The sequence below is a fragment of the Rhipicephalus microplus genome, chromosome X, assembly GCF_043290135.1.
Source record: "Rhipicephalus microplus isolate Deutch F79 chromosome X, USDA_Rmic, whole genome shotgun sequence".
NCBI classification, from domain to species: Eukaryota; Metazoa; Arthropoda; class Arachnida; order Ixodida; family Ixodidae; genus Rhipicephalus; species Rhipicephalus microplus.
The window spans coordinates 186,371,808-186,389,416 of record NC_134710.1 but is presented as its reverse complement, the minus strand read 5'-3'; the positions used below and the strand labels follow the sequence as shown (position 1 = coordinate 186,389,416).

The 17,609-nt window shown below is 42.4% G+C and overlaps 1 protein-coding gene across 6 annotated transcripts in view; it reads left to right on the top strand.

Annotated features, from left to right (window-relative positions):
* The first annotated feature begins 264 nt into the window (after positions 1 to 264).
* Positions 265 to 17,609, top strand: part of LOC119177290 (inactive peptidyl-prolyl cis-trans isomerase FKBP6) — an 83,209-nt gene continuing 65,864 nt past the window's right edge. Inside the window, exons 1-3 of one of the 6 annotated variants that reach the window (XM_075878353.1) lie at positions 265 to 551; positions 1,084 to 1,167; positions 15,923 to 16,148. In XM_075878353.1, coding sequence (XP_075734468.1) covers positions 1,094 to 1,167; positions 15,923 to 16,148 — 300 coding nt within the window. In that variant the 5' untranslated portion in view covers positions 265 to 551; positions 1,084 to 1,093. Of the gene's footprint in view, positions 552 to 1,083; positions 1,168 to 4,045; positions 4,201 to 11,743; positions 11,845 to 15,922; positions 16,149 to 17,609 lie in introns of those variants that run through there. The other 5 variants (XM_075878351.1, XM_037428744.2, XM_075878350.1 and 2 more) reach the window with 5 other exon arrangements.

Sequence of the window (17,609 nt, the reverse complement as noted above, 5' to 3'; positions counted from 1 at the left end):
CTATAGTTATAGCGCGAGAACAAAACGACGACACAGAGACAAGAAGAACACGAAAGACACGAGCAGTGTGGGAACTTGGGCTAGTTGGTATGGCATGACGATAGTTTTAGCGCGAGAACAAAACGACGACACAGAGATAAGAAGGACACGAGCGCTCGTGTCCTTGTCTCTGTGTCGTCGTTTTGTTCTCGCGCTATAACTATCGTATGGGGTGTAGGGACAAATAGACTTTAAGCGGGTAGAATTAACGATAAGGAGGTTATCCGATTGGGGGCAAGGCACGAGTGAAAATAAACCCTTCACTGCAAAGTACCCGTCCTCAACTTCATTATTTAAAGAAAAAAAAAGTATATCTCTAAAATTTTGGTTCACTAAAGTATTACAGCTAGATGGCGTTAGCCACCGCCCGATCTAAAGGGTACAGACACAGAACACGTACAGCCACATCAATCCATTCATCCATGCTTGTCTTTCCTGTTGGTTACTACCACGTGAAAGCGCTCTGACAACGGCACCACGTGAAAGCGCGCTTACTGTGGTCCACCGGCAAAGTAAGTGGATGTTAATTTAACCTCGATAGTATCCGTGACATAAGTGCATATAAGATCGGGTTCCTATCATTTTTTTTTTCTTAATAATGACTGGTATTTTTTTTTCTCGTCAAGCATTCTTCCCGGGCGCCGAGCATGTTACGCGACATTGTTTGCGCTAACTAAAATGTGTTTCTTTTGTTAAATTATCTTTTCTCAAGGCTTAATTATGAAATTGGCAAGTGCTGCAACTAATTTCGCCTTCTCACAAGCGATCACAAGCCAGCATCGATTGCTTATTCAGCGTAGCTTCACAGATACATACTAAAACTCAGATGACAGCAAGTGTATGCTTTTGTTGATACGTGCGCGTTGTGCGTGATTTGACATGTCGCCGTAATAGTTGCTATTTCGGCTGTTACGTGTTAAGATGAACTTGTGTGGGCTGTCTTTAATCATTTGCGCTTTTAATACATTTTCAGGAATCTACTCATTTACGTGTGATGCGCCATTTGTGATAGTATCTTGTGGCGTGTGTTGTGCTGTTATCCAGGTACTCGGTCATGGAGAAAGACCTACCAGAAGAGGTAGAGCTGGAATATGTCCGCTCCGTCTTGAAAGAGCCGTTGACATACGAGTGAGTTGTGTTTTCTTTGAAGCTCTTGACTTCCAACACGAGAACGCGTGACCGAAATAGTTTTAGAACAACGGCACGCAAAGCTTAGCGTTTGCGTTGCGCATGCGTTTTACGCTAACGCTACGCCCGCAAGCTTTGCGTACGGTATTTCAAAACTCTCATATGATCACTGTTTGGAATAACAGATGGCTGAGCTACTTGGTACATATTCGTGTTGAAATACTGGGCGTGCAAATATGGACTAAAGAGATGTGGACTAATATGGACTAAAGTACGCTGACTAGCCACTGCTGAGGCCAAAGTGACCACATTCCGCAGAGTCCTACGTGAAGGGGGGGGTGGGGGTGGTGGTGATTGAAATGACTGAAAAAAAATATAACTCATAACTCGTACAGAATTGTAACAGCGGAGCTGTATTAGGCTTGGAGTGAGTCTACGTAGTGTATGCAAAGACTCGGGCGTGTATGCACCAACTGAGTACAGCTCGGAAGATGCGACAAAAATCGATGAAATTAGAGGAAGCAAGTGGTGGAAAGCAGTGGGGAAGGAGGTAGAAGCCTCCTTCCCCACTGCTCTCCACATATTGTTATTTAAATAACATATGTTGGGTTTAATGTCCCAAAACCACAATATGATTATTAGAAATGCCACAGGGCCGGGCTCCATAAATTTTGACCACCTGGGGTTTTTTAACGTGCACCTAAATGTAAGCACACGGGCCTCAAGAATTTCCGCCTTCAAAAAAAATGCAGTCGCCATGGTCGGATTTTTTCGGGTGAGCAGTCGAGCACTATAACCACTGGACCACTGTGGCGGGGGTTAGGGAAGAGGAACGTTTAGTAAAACAAGAAGTGCTGAGGCTAGTACTCTGGAAGGAGAAGGAAGGCGAGCGTTAAGAGAAAACCCTGCTCCGTGAAGTGAAGCTTGGAGAATAATTAAATAAAATGCAATACGAATTCGTGGCACAATTTGTACTCTGGTACCCACGGTCCATAGGAAAGCATCATAACAACTTGGTCTAGAGGTAATAGCTTCATGCATTTATGGTGATCATTTATGATTGTGTTGATATTGTTGAGAGAATAATAAAATATGCAAAAAGAATGAAATAGAGATATAAAGAGAAAGGAATAGAAAGCAGATCATACCAAAAGGGTATGGTGACCCGGCTAGTTGACTGCGACTGCAAGCTGGCTTTTGGCCAAAATGATAAAAAAAAACTACCTCAGCTGCTAAATCAGGTTGTCTGTTCACTTTAGCTAAAGTGCAAAATGGCGGAGAAGAAAGAAGGTACAAATGCTTATTCGTGCATGCCGAGACATTTGATGATATCTATAAATCCGGCATGCATGGGAGTCTGCGAGAGAAATAGCTTTTAAGGCATTTGATTTCTTTATGCAAGTTCTTGGATAATTGACTCATGCATGCATGACCACTATTATTTATGTGCTATGCCTCAACCAATTTGTGCATTTCTTCATGCCTGTGCGTGTACAAAACTGTGCATTCATTGAATTTCTGCTTGCATTGACACTCCACAATGTAAAGATAGATCAGGGGATGAGCCTCTGGTTAGCGATCTTTTATAATTCAATAATCTCGTTAACACAGCTGCCCGTGTGAATTAGGCCGGAGTGGCCACAGCTAAATGGAACCTTATATGCCATACCTGTGTGGCAGTTGGTGAATTTCTTGGTGTGTTTTACAAAACAAATGTCAGTCTGCTTCTAGTCTATTACTCACTCATTCTTTCTCCACACTGGCATATATCTTACCTAGCTTATTGGTAGCCATGAAAGCAACATTAATGCTATATGTACATCTCACTGTCTCAGCCTATTAGGTATTCAGGTAATGTGAGTAATATGCACTTTTTTTTCTGTTGCTTCCTGCAGCCGTGCTCAGATTCAAGAGAACTGACTTTTTTCATTTTCAGCAACAGTGGTCGCTGCAATGTAATAACAGTCACTGAATTAAAAACATTACTGGGCTGGGAAAGATTAGCCGCTTGAAGGAAAAACTTGAGGCTAAAATGTTTCCACCGTATTTTTTATAATCAAACAGAAATTGACAGTCGCACCTAGAACCATCCTATGTTTCAGCTAATCCTGACCACTCCAAGACAGTATACGCATTTAGTTGCTACACAAATAATTTTTCCAGGTCTTTTTTCCCACAAACTGTACGAGATTGGAACGTGTTACCGGAAAACTATGTTTCTATATATGATAATCATGATTTTTATTTGCAATTGTGTTTATAATAGTGTATAATTGTCCTAGTGCTTTTTATTTTTTTTAGCTTTCTGTTAATTTTGAACATGCTAATCTACCATTTACATTGATGGTGACTTTGTTGTAGAATGTCATGCCAAACATGTTTCCCCTGTGATAATGCCTTTGAGACAACGCAGGTATCCTGTAAATAAACAAATCTAAAACATGCGTAACTGCGTGCTGGTACTCGTTTACTGCTCACACAACTTGGAAGACGGAAGACAAAGGGCCAGTTAACAAACCTGAGGTTCAAAAATTGTAATGAAAAAAAATATGTGCACGTTTGCTATTTGAACATGTCACCACAAGAATTTTGCGAAAAAGTGCTGTAGTAAGGATGTTACAGGGGTTAGAACATTCGTTTCAGCTGGGTTCAAATTCTCGTATGGCCTTTCCACCCACCTCCGCTATAGGGAGGTGAAGGCGTAGCCGTCGTCGTGACTCTACCCACTTTGGAAACGTCACCAGACGTCAGGAATACGTCACTGATGCGCGACCAACGATCGAGCAGGACTTCCACCATGAACACGTGTCATAGCGGCATAGGGAGGAAGCGTGGTGCGAGGAGCATATTTCCCCTTGCGGTAAATTAGCAAGATGCCTCTTTATCTCGAAGGCTTTCGTTCTGGCAGTACCACTTCTCCTGCTAGGCTTGGGCTTTACAAAACAGCAGAGGGCAGCACAGGAGAATGAAACTGTGGAATGCGTGGTCAAAACTGCATCTAAGGTGCCATTTCGTAGAACATACGACCATTTGGTGAGCTCCTGGGTGACATGTCAAATTGCCCATAGGCAAGATTGCGTCACTGTGCGTATGAGAGGGATTGGTCAGGCAAAGGAAAGAGACGCTGGTATTGCTTTTTGAAATGAAGGGTCTGCATGGCGTGCAGCGGGAAAGTTCGATCAATTGCCGCAGTCTCCTATGCGAATTGCCAAGCTTGTTTGGGGGCTGTTAAAGGGCCTCTCACCAGGCCCCATACCGAATTTTAGTTAGACAGTGGAAGTTGTTGGGTGTTCGATGAGGAATGTATTGCGACAAAAATTTTTGGAATCGGTTCATTACGAGCGGAGAAGACAGGTCTTTTGAAGCTGCGTGAAACGAGGGTGAGAGGAGACGAGCTCGAAACCCTTGCCGCTCCTCCGCGTAGCCTTCGCAAGCCGAACCTCTTCCCCACACTCTCCGGCGCCCGACCAAGAGGTGACGTGTCCGAACAAGCCCAGCCCCCGTGCTCGCGAGCGGCGTTTCTTTGTTGACCAGCGTTATTTTGTGGTCTTCTGCCTGTTTCTACGGGATTGTTTGGAAACGCTGGCTTAGACGCGGTAGAATACATGAGCACAGAGAGTGCGCGAACGCGTAGGAGCGTTCCACGGCGGTCGTCTGCTCAATGCGCTGACTGAGGGAACCCGAATGCATGTGAAACGCTGGCACATTAGCCCCACATCTCGTAGCATTCCATGGGAAAAAAAAGTAAGAAAAACGTGCAAAATTTTTTATTGCGTCTCATTATTTATTTCAAGTTTTATTAATCTCTTAAAGCAACAAATACATAAACTACGCATGTTGGGTTAAATAATTTTTGCCATGTTACGTGGTATACTGTTGACAACGTCAGAGCAGAGTCGTCTACGTAGAGGACCAACGTGACCGCAGTGCTGTGTACGTAGGGCCATTCCTACGCCCACGTCATGCCCTCATTCTCTACGCGTGCGCCGGTAGAGGGGAGGGCGGGCAGCTTTCATCTTGAAATTAGACCCATTTCCGCGGCGCGTAGCGTTGCAAATTTTGGCAGACGTGACCATGAACGCCTCGTCTACGCATTGCGCTTGTCAGCTCAAAATTGTCAAACCTGGTGAGTGGCCCTTTAAAGGGGCGGGGGTCAGAGCCTGTTGACTGGTCCTGTAATGCACGAGTTTGTCCAGCGAGGTAACCACGAGTTCAAAGTCATCACCACTACAAAAATATCAAGTAATTGTTCACAGAGTGAAAAAGCTTAATAATATAATTATCTAAACCAACCTATAAACATTTGGCATTCTTGCTAAGGTATAAATTACTAAGAATCTAAGCAACCTTAGTACCAATGCAAATCCGTGATTGCCCATATTAACTTCCTTTCAACTTGCCAGTGTTTACTTTGAATACATGATAAGGAGTTTTAGAGAAGCTCCCGTAGGAACACCATTTTTCGATAAAAACTGTTACCTGTACTTGTTGAATAAATGCGTCACGAGCTCATTTTAACAATCATTTATGCTACGGGGATGCAGAACTGCTTAGTCTCATTAGGTTTTTCAGACCACTTTTATGTGGGTTATTGTCTGTCCTAATTCAGTTTCTCTCCGAGAACCCCTACAGCAGTGAAGCTTTTAGTGCAGATGTAGAAGACCTTTATTACTTCTTGCTGCATAAGGATTATTAAAATGTTTTAATGACTGTATTAATTAAGAACAAGTGCAAGAAACAGTTTTTACTGATAAATGTGGTGTTTTCATGGGGGCTTTTCTAGAAATCCTTTCCATGTATTTAAAGTTGACACTGGCGAGTTGAAAGGAAGGTGTTTATGTGCAGAAATCAGGAGTTCGCATTGGTTCTAAAAATGCTCCGACACCTTAGCAAGACTGACAGAATTTCAGATGGTGCCTTCTTTAATTCTATTAAAAATGTTTTTGATTACGTGTGAAATTATTTCATTTTTGTAGTGGTGAGGACTTTGAAGCCATTGGTTACTTCGGTGAGCAAAAAGTTTGAATTATATAAAGGAAGGTTGTACTTTACTTAAAAAAAAAAAGTTAGGATGACCTTAATTTTAGGTCTGGCAGTCCTATGCTGTCAATTTCCCACGGGGTGGGTGCCCTCCTGAGCGACTACAACTTTGGCACCAGGCTGGAAGTACACTTGTACCTATTTAACCGGTAGGTACCTGGCGGCCCCAATTCTTTGCCTCCCACAGCAGCGGCAGATGCTCAACTATTTCACCGAGGCTGGGGTGGGCTAAGGTACACCCAGGGGTCTTCACAAAACCTTATGGGGCTACCTTTAGAGATTAGTACCCAGAAACAACAGTGCCAGGTCGGTGTACTCTTCTACGAATTGGGAAAAACTTGTGGATTCTCGGTCGGCCCTGAGAATCGAACTTGGCGCCTCGTGCATTGGAAGCAAACACTCTAACCAAGTAGCCACCGCTGCATTGGGATGATGAAATGCAATTTCTAGACATTCCTTTAGCATTTCAGAAGAACCACGTATGGTGGCAATATTCTCCTAGGTCTTTAAACCACTGTGAAACTTCTTACCGAAGCAGTCTAAGGTTCTATAAAATGGTATGACCGTGCCATTCCTTAAGTATTGTTTCATCAGGTCCTGTGAGCACAAAATGAGTCCCAGCTTTAATGTGCAGGTTATGTGTCTTTGATATGTTTGTTATCCTCGTATTGCAGTGGCCGCTGTGGCCACTGTTGCTGAATATTCAAAGTTCTTTTAGTTAAAAAGGAAGCTGAAAAGGTTTTAGAATTTGTTAATACTTTGTGGTTAGCAAGGACTGACGTTATTCTAGACAATGTCGTAATTTTCTTTTTTCTTTTTGTGGTTGCAGCAGGAGCTTTATAATATACGAAAGAGAAGTTTGTTTTGCAATAGTAGACGCAAGCTCTGGCTGCATTGCACCCACTTAACAAGGTCGTGAAGTGCCTCGACGTGTGCGGGTGGCACGGGCATCAAGGCACCCTGCTGGTCACACTGCGTTGAATTTAGTGGCACCATCTTCAGGATCTTTGCAAAGCAGAACCTAGTCGCGGAGCAGGTAGTCCTTGCGATCACTCACCTAAAGTGTTTCTTGCACTGTGGTTGAGGCGCAGGAATGAAGGAGTGTGTCTCATGGTTAAAGGCACCGACAAGCAATTGTTATGGTGCCGGAGTTTTTTTTGCCACGGGAAGGTTATCATTCAGGGAGTCTAATCGTGAAATGGTAAAGTGTGAAACACTGCAAAACATTTGGGATTAGAATTGTTTCATCTCCGGTAGATGTGAAGTCGTATACTCGCATACTGCTTGCGATGTGCGTTTTTACTTGAAATGTTTGAAAAAACGTCGGAGGTGGTTTAGGGGCCCTTTAACAGTTCTTTCTTACGTAGACTGCTACATGGGCCGAATTTATAGGTATTGCCTTTCATGCCTGGGTATGCGCAGACACATTTTTTTGCCTTCTTTCTTTTCCGCCCTTGTGCTCCTTCACAGTTGTCAATGTCTGTTTGTGGTGTCGTATGTGTCTATGTTTTGCATCGCCTATCTTAACATGCTACCAGTTGCCCTTAAGAGTTGTCTCATTTCAGTAGCATCTAGAAGCATGGCCTTGAAGCTTCTTTGGCCGCGCGTCATTTTGAGCTCAAGGCATTCACTTTTGCAGAGAACACGCTTTTGATCTCAACTGCCATTTTCGAAAACGATGTAGAATGGTTTCACAAATTCTCAAAAGCAAACTTGGCAGACATTTTTTGTGACCTAGTTTGCTAATATTATGCTGTTTGCTAATATTATTAATAATATTAGTTTGCTAATATTTGCTAGTATTATGTTGTGTAAAATATTGCAAGTATCTGAGAACAAATTGCAATATGGGCTCTGCCTTTCGTGTGCCTTGCAGTTTGCAACCCTCAAACACTCCAGTAAATATTCTTTAATATATCAGAAATAGATTTTTTTCTGGTAAATAATAAACCAAAAACAAGGTAAATAATTGTTTCTACTAAGTGTGCTCTATATGGGTCACTGTGGTTTTCTCCTAGCAGCTGGGAGAATTCCTGAAGAGAATGTAAAGCGAAGTTACCAGTATCTGATAAAAATATTACTTATTGGTGAGCAGGCAAAAATCCTCCGTGCACGCAACCTTGTTTGCAATGAACACTTTCTCAAAGCATGGTTTTGAACACTCAGTAAGCAGTGTGCGATTATTCAGACTACCTAGTATGCACCTAGTAAAGGTAGCAGTCATAGGTGGTTTTGCCAGTGTTTGCCATTTTTTGACAACATTGTGCCTTCACCAGAAATGTACTATAAAAAACTTCTGGGTATGCTTGTATTCATGTGCAGCATTTCTGGTAGCCGCCGTTTCTTTTGCAATGATTTTTGTGGTTGAAAGGATTTTACCGTAGCACTTGATGCCCAGGCATTGCTGTGTAGTGGTTAGGATGCTCTATGCGGTAATTGCTTGTAGTGCGCTGGTGCGGATCACAAGAATTTCGTTGGCTAACTCAGCCAGAGATTCCAGTGAGGATGATGAAGACTTGGTCAGAATCATGTGCACCTTGTGGAAAGCACTGCAGGAAAATTTCTCAAAGTGCGTTGCGAGATCTGGCGCCAAGGTTTGCATGCAGCGCAATAAGACAGAAGGTTTACGATCACTGTTCCTCTAATGTAAGGAGTTCCTGCAGTCGATGTTGTTTGGTGTCGGTAGGGCACTTGATGAGCGTCTCCTTGAGATGATATAGAGTTGCGGCTGGAGGAGGGTGCAGGACTTCACGAACGACCGTAGCAGTATGAGGCAGGAGTACCCTAACAACATGGTTATGCATGGTCAACTGTGAAGGGAGATGATTACGATGGAACAATGACTCCACGATGATGAACCAAAGTTTCAAGTTCGATGACCAGCACTCTGGGAGCTTGAGAGCAGAAATTTCGTACTCCTGGGGTTGTGGCGATGATGACTATACCCGATGAAATGTCATGACTAGAGACCAGAATTTTAGGCACGAAAAAAGAATGTTTTAGATGTCTATAATAGGCCCTAAAACTGCCATTTAGGCATAAATAGGCATTAAAAGCTATCGTGTATGCATATATAGACACAATTCTTAATTGCTTCAGTAGCATGCTCAGGACAAATATTCAACTTCTAACACAGCAGGCAAATTTTATGCTCTAGGAAAGCTAAATTTATATTTTCTATGAAAAGGAATAGCAAGAAGCACAATCATTTGAATAGATTTAGATGAAAGTGGAGGTAATTTGACATTGTGGGAAAGGCTATGAAAACAGTGACAAACCAGTATCATCTCAAGGTTTTCAGCCCTGAGTTGTACTTGCTTTCAGTCAGTATTTGCTTTTATGTGAAAAAGAACGCTCAATGTCCACTGGGGTTAGTGGCGCGTACTTGTGGCCTAGCACTTTCAGTGCTTTAATTACATACAGAATACTTGAATCAGCACCACTCGAAACTTTAGACATTTGCTTTAGCACATACAATCTGCGATTTTTTTCCAAGGCAGATTCAAGCTTTGAGGCAACCCGGTCAGCGACGGGTCTATTGGGGACAAGGTGAACGTTTCCTGCACGTCCGAAAAAAAAAAAAAAATGGGTGTCCTTAAGCTTTCTCTTTAAGCGGTGAACGCGATATCGATCCTGTCCCTGATGCATACTTCCGCCACTTAGTGCATACCTTTATTGCATGATGATACTCGACAAGTTTAAATTGTGGACTACTATACAGTATAAACGATAAAGTTGAAAGTGGCTTGTGTCAGTGAAGCTTTCACATATGGCTGCATTCTGTGTAATAAGTGCATGCAAGTTCTGTGCATGGCAGTTCACAGATGTGGATATAAAAATAACAAAATGAATCTGTGTGCTCATGGAATGACCACAAAATACATGTTATTTGTGCAGATTCAGGTGTTATTTAAATAAATTGGCAGTTGCGTAACCAATTTTCGAAGCTTTATGCCTATGCGTGTTTCAGAGTGGGCTTCAAACTTAAAATATTGTTAACCTTTCCAATTTCTTCTCCTCAGCTTCTCGCATGAACCATTTCTCGATCGACGAAGTAGCGCTGTGATCTACTGGTCCATTGCCTGAGAAGGTCATTTTACGGTTTCTCTTTATTCCGCATTGCTCGGCACACTTCCAACAGCTGCCGTTATGAAAAACATAAATGCCTACAAAACTTATCTGTAGGCTGTAGTTGGCAGCATTAGGCTAGCTTAGTTTCGGCTGATTAGCGTACATTATAGATACACTGTACTCTAGCCTCCCAAACACAACCGTCGAGCTGCACTGCTCTCAAACATAGCGACGGGGATCTTCAAGGGGCAGTGGATACATTAGCGTTAGCCTCTCCTCGCTTCGCTACAGTACACTCTAGCCACGCTCACGCAACCATGCTGCACTACTCTCGAACCAAGCGACGGAAATTTTTTAGGGGGCCTACTAGTGCTATAGGGGCTAGCCTCGCTTTTCCTCGCTGGGGTACAAGCCCCGCTCACGTAAAAGCCCGTTTAAAGAGCGATGTTGTCGGAGTGCATTGGCAGAGTCTAGATATACGTTGGCTGTGGCAGTTCGTCGACTTATGATCTGATTTCGTCGATATAACACAGTGTATGCGTGCATTGACCCTACTTCAAACCATAATCGCACCTTACCAGTAGCTAAAAACATCAACGAAAAAAATAGCGCGCTATGCACGTGTTGTCGTTAATATGGCCAGGCCACACCAAGTGCTTCTTGTTTTCCTCTATATGAACAGCTCATTTAAAGCAAAATGTTTACTCGACAAACGTGAAAAGGCATTTATAGGCACTGAAAAGCTCATATAGGCACGAACCTCAGAATAGGCACTAATTGTCATAATAAATACGTGATCAAAATGTTTGCCATTCCTTAGTTAGGGTTTATGTATGAAATACGCTCGAAACGGACTCCAGGAAAAAAACAGGCATTTTGCCTAATGTTCCGTCCGGTCTTTAGTCGTGACCATCTGACTTTTAGGAAGGGCTACGAAGACTGCAGTGCTCGAGTTCCTGGCTGCTATAGGCCAAGTGAAGTGACTAAGGCAAGTGCAAATCAGGAAGCGAGAGCGATGTAGCGATGTCCAGGTCACCAATTTATGGAAACAGGCAAACTCGTATCAGGACTGTGAGACCAGAAATTTGATATTTCATCTGAAGCCATTTTAGTCAGACGTGAACCAAAACAGGCACAACTATCTCATGCTTGGTGCGTCGGCATCGTCTTCTCCTAGTTGGATTCTTGGGATCCGCACTAGCGTGCTATGTGCTCTTGCAAGCAGGAACATTCAATATTCCAAAAGAACAACTGGAATGCGGCTAATCAAAAGTGATAACTTGACTTGCATGAAAAACTTGTATGTTTTGTCCTCTTCATTCAAAGCAAGTAAAGTTAAAGGGACACTAAAGAGCAAAAGGATTTTTTTATGTTGTAGTAAAGTACAATCTCGTTATTCCGAAAATGCCACTCTCGGGATGACATGATGCTTGGTAAGTGAGGGAACATGCAATTAATATTGCAGATGGAGACGCCACCTTGAGATTACCGCACCAAACACAGTGACGTCATAGATTGCGAAGTTGTCTACTGGGTCCTGCGCAGCTTCTGGTCGATAAAAATGAAGTATACATTGTCTTGTCATCTGTGGGTGCCATAGACCTAGCATATGATGTTTCAGAAAATTTCATTGAGCCAATGTTGGAAAATACTAAATATGTTGTTTGAAATTTCTGAACTCACGGTGAGGTTTAGCACAAAATTAAAAAAAAAAAAGAAACTTCAACCTTGATTTTCTTCGCTAATAAGGAATTTATGATAGTAAATCATGTGGCATTAGAGTTCTCAGAGTTTAGTTTGTCAATCCAAAATACGTAATTGCTTCTATTTAGTGTCCCTTTAATCCCTACTCTAGTGGCACTGATGCTATGCTGAGGCATTAGTGAACCAATTGCAATCCAATTGCAAACAACAAATTTTCCTGCACCTATTCTGTGGAAGCCACTGTCATGTGCGCATGCCAGATCACAGCACTTTCTCGTATTTGGGAAAGCTGCCTGAGGCTGAAAATTAGTTTGAAACTGCTTTCTCCTCATGATTATAGACACTGTTTTCAATGTTCACTTTCTGAAGCAATGTTTGAGGAACATGCAAGGTTGCACTCATAATGTACCATCACGCAGTATATCTTGCTGTTATGGTGGTGCCCGCAGTTATTGTTTGTTATCGAGTAATTAAATTCAGTTACATTTCTTAACGATGAGAGCAGTGCTAACTAGATCATTTATATAAATGCATGTTTTCTGTAAATGCACATTTCCTGTATATGCATGTTTTCTGCAAAATCTGTGCCACCAGACACTGTGAGGATGTGCTAATCTTGCCATCAGCAGTCATGTTTGGTTTTTATCGAAGAGTGTAGGAGCACACAGATTACAATGAAATCTACATCCATCTAATGCATTCGCGATGTGCTCATGAGAGCGCAAGAGCAACCCAGTCGGCCTGGCAGCCTAACATAACGAGTATGCTATGCATTGTTCCTATCACACTGGATGCTTTAGATTGGGATCAAGGATAATTGTATTCAGTCACTATTGAAAGTGCCCAGGATACGACACTGGCACTATAATAAGTGGTTTATACGGATGTGGTGGGCTGGAACAACGCTGCTGAACATTTTATGCAAGTGCTTTGAGCTTACGTTCACTAAATGCAACTTGTACCATTGCTATACATTGTGCTAAACATGTGTAGGGGGTAGGGTGAAAGATAACGGAACAGTAGAAACTGCTGGACCCATTGAGCAAACAGTACTGGAAGCCCCTCACCACGTTTCCTGGGACATGCTGTTCAGCTGACACCATTTTCTTTGCTAACTGCAAGACTGTCTGTGCTGGTACTCTGGTACATGGGCAGGTTTGCGGGTTGGGGCTTGTTCCGCCTGTAAGGGTGTGTAGAATTGACGGTTTTGTATCCACCAGTTTTGCCAGTTTGTATCATCCAGTTTTGTATCCGAAACCCCCTGGCATGCTCAGCCCATGGAGGCCACAATCCCACTCTCCACCCTGGTTCTAATATTGAACACCCATCTATTCTTCAGGTGCGTGCAGATACTGTGCCACCCACTTTATTATATTCTTCCAGTGCTATTCTGAGGCCTCCTTTGTCAATTGCAAAATCCTCCCTGGAGAAATAGTTGTAAGAACATAATCTTGACTTTTGCAATCATATGCTCATCTTTCGAAATGCTCTGAAAATTGAAATGAAGAACAGTGCTTGGCAGAAAAATTAATTGCAAGCCACATGGAGGAAACATACATCAGGAAAGGCCCCGGCGGTACATTTTTCGAAATGGAAAGGGCAGCCATCTTCCTTTGCTTCTCTAATGAGCTTGCCTACGGCAGATGGACGCAAGGCTGGAATATTTAGCGTGACAATCCGCTGACAGTGAGCACTGCTGGGGCAGTTTAGGCAAGATCCATCAAACTTTAAAAAATGGCCATGAAACAAATGCGGCCCCGCTTCTTTTAATGGCCTGGTGAGCAAGATGGTGGTGAAGATTCATGCTTTGATTGCATGAGAAAGTGCATTTAATACTTGCTGGCATGCTGATGTTCACACTCACATCACAGATTCAGAACACAATTTAGAAGTCCACATACAGCGTGTAGACACACCTTGTGTTAAACAAGATGGCTCTTAGAAATGTTTGTTGCGAAATCCATTTTCTTATTTTCCAGAAGCCCAGAGCAACCAAAGATTCTTTGCACAGTTGCGAGAAGTGACCGTTTGGCCCAATAGTCCCAGTAATTCTTAGTGAAAAAGTAACAACTGCAATGCAGTGGGTTTAGCTTGTGGGGATGCTATCATCTCCTGTAATGTTTGCGCTGCGTGGTGCACACGTGTCTCGTGGATAGGCCGCGCTTAGGTTTAACAGCTACCGAGCGGTAGGTTGCATCATGCTCTCACGCAGGTTATGGCTAGCGCGGTAGCACAATCCAGCGGAGAGATTAGGCCGGCGGACGAAAAAAAAGGGGGGGGGGGGGGGGCGAGCCTTGGCGTCTGGCGGCTGGTGTGGACAGACACCTTCTGCAGTGAGTCCATGGGGACAGCATCGTGCGTTGTCACCCGTGGATTCCTCGTGGTAGGTTTACCGTCGGCGACTGCAGCCTATCTGTGAGATACACGTGCGCCACATGGCGCAGACGATTCTACATGGGGTGATAGCACCCCCACAGGCTAAGGCATCACCTAACCTTTCCTTCCTCAATGGCTTGCCAGGATGCAGTAAGAATTCCTGACAATTTGTCACGCCACTTCCAAAAACCAATCACTGACTGACTGGATAAGTTGTTTTGAAAAATTCTCCTGACTGCTGGGTGAATAGACGCACTCTGTTTTATGACTCTGTCGTAGTTGTGGTACAAAGCCCCAAATTCACGCCAATTTTTAGGTGATGTTACACCTGTGTTCTTGTAGACGAGGCATGGATCAACAGCTGGTTTCCTGAGCAACTCTATTCGTATAAATAGGTGAAATGTTATCTTACTACTGACCTTCAGAATTAAACCAGCACTTGCTTGTCATAGTTGGCAAATATAATGTGGCATGAGAAATAGTAAACACCACTATTCAATGCTTTGGTCCATCTTTGCGCACTTACAGTCACAGAGTTGGGAAGTGATTATCTGTTAAAGGGGCCCTGGGACACTTTTTCGTGTGCACTGGAGTTTGTGTAGTGCTGAATACTGAGATGAACACAAAAATATTATTGAAATTGGTGCACGCAATGAAAGTTATTAGCCTTAAAACTTCAAATACATCAGCAGACGACGAGAAAAAAACGTTCCCTTTCGCATTTCACTCTCCCGCTGACGTCAAAGGCCGTTTCCAATCACAGCCAGCCTCTTACAGAGATTTACCGGACAACTTCCCTCATGGTGGCTATTTCGCGTCACTCATAGCATAGTTTTGCAATTGTTTTCACATTTTTATATTTAAAAATGGAAATCCTTTGGTATCTAAGGAAGTATAAGGAGCACTTTTACGATTTTAAGTGCACAATAGTGTGGCCTGTCTGAGACTGTATGGACAGTATGTGTGAAGATTAATTGGTAATGATCAAATTTATAATGTAATCGTAACTGCTCACGCATTTATTATAATTTTCTTTGTGACTTGTTGCATCGAATCTCAATATGCACGGCCTAAGTTGTCACTGCCACATTGTGAAAGGTCACTTCTGATTACAAAAATTGCTGTTGCTTGTTGCCCTAGTTAATGATAACTTTATATAATGTTAAAATAATATTATAACAGCTATGTTTTAGGCATTTCCACTCATCCAACGATAACGGTGCATTTTACTGTTTGAGAGGAAGCCATAAAAACATACTTAATTTGTGTTGTAGGGCCTCTTTAATGCAATTTTTTCGAAAAGTGATGCACCTATGCATTCGTTCCCGGTTTGAAGAACGTGTCTGGCTGCAGCTCACATTGCTACACTTTATTGTTGCTAGTACGTCTGCCTCAGTTCATTGTTAGTGTTCTTAGTATGTGTTTATTACATGTGGCTGAAAATGCAGAATAAACTGGCAAATCTTCCGCTCAAGTGAGAGGTAAAATAGCACTGGATCATTATTTTCACATCATATTGTGGTTTTGAGATGTTAAACCACAGATATTATGCTCCTTTTCACAGGAAGGTTCAACATGGAACAGTATTTGAAATAACGCCAAAGCCAGCAAATGAGGACAAGGAAGAAGAAGAAAAGTCAACGTTTGAACCTGCTAAACTTATGAAAAATTTGCGCCTTGACTTGTTGGGTGGAGATGAAGAAGACCCAGACTCTGAAATAACCCTTCCATTTGAGAGGATAGCTTCATCTATGCAGCCCATCACAAAAGATAGAGGGGTGCTCAAGAAAGTAAGTTCATTGATATGTGATTAATTAGTGATGAAAAAAGTATTTTAAATTTATTTGAAGTAAATAAAACAAATTTGCTATGCATTGAACATGAGCAACAACAGGCTGCTTCGGCATTACTTCTAAGTGATTTGGCTACTTGACTTAGGTGTACATATCTGGTTGTCTGTAGGGCATACTCCACTGTGAGAATGCGTGTGTGTCAACTCGTTGGACTTCACAAATTTCATGAAAGTGTGAGAAAGTTCTGCTGATCGCTGTTTGAGCCATCTGCTTCAGTCGAAGGATAAGAGATGTACTTGCTTCAGTCAACTTCATGCAGACAAGTTCCTGAAGCAGGCACTGTTGGCTACAGGAAAGTTGCTAAAAAAATCCATCAATTTAAAAAAAAACATAGTTTATCAGTATTTCCTGTGGTATGTTTGTTAATTATCTTATGCTGCATTTAAATTTATATCCTTTATGTAACGTGTGTTTCCCAGGAGAACGATGCACTTATATTTTAAAAAAGGAGATATTCTGCTGCTCTTGTTGGCGTTCTTCATAAGCCTGATGCTCCTCAGGCATTCTCACAGTACACAATTGATCTATACTTGCAATACATGATCACAACAATATAGCGCCAAGACTCAGCTTTTGTGGTAAGACAAGTACAAAAGGTGTTTTGCGCTTTCTGCACCTTATGTGGTGTTGCACTGCTTCCGGAATCGCCTCACTTTTGATCGAGTGATGGGGTTAATTTATGACATGATTGTCTGATGTCATGATGAAATCACTAATTCTAGTGATCTGTGTTGTCAGATGGTGACTTCATGACGGGATGTCATCGCTTGCTTGCATGAAGTCACGTGGGAGCCTTTTGGTATGCAAAAAGACACTGCGAAATCAAGAAATCAAGCCAGTGTGACATTAAGAGCTCTGCTGTAAAAATTTTGTCAAACAAAAAATGGAGTTTATTTAGAGTTTTGCTGAAACGGACCCACAGTGCAAAAATGGTGAAAATCTATGTAAATACGTGTTCCCCCAAGCATACGTAGTGTGCCTTTGTGACCTATAAATCTAGCCGGATGTTTTTGAATACAGGGATTACTTGTCATTTTCACCTCAGAAATTCAGTCTGAAACTTTTAAATAGAGGTGCACTCTGGTTATTTCTAACTATTTATGTGGGAAACACCTACATGAGAGTAAGAAAGCAAACTTTTTCTTACAGTAAAAATGAAGCCAATGCAGTGTTTTTGAAGCCTGTATAATCTATGTGTGCATGTATTTGTTACTCATCAAATAACCCTGAATGGCCTTATATTGTCACTAATTTCCAGTCAAGTATGCTGCAGCAGCACTGGGAGAAGTGTGTGTCAAAGCAGATGATGTGAATGCACCCTTTGAGAGGGAATACTTGCAATGAAGTCTTAGCGCTGACACTGCTTTGCAGGGATTCTACCCACACTGTTATACGCCA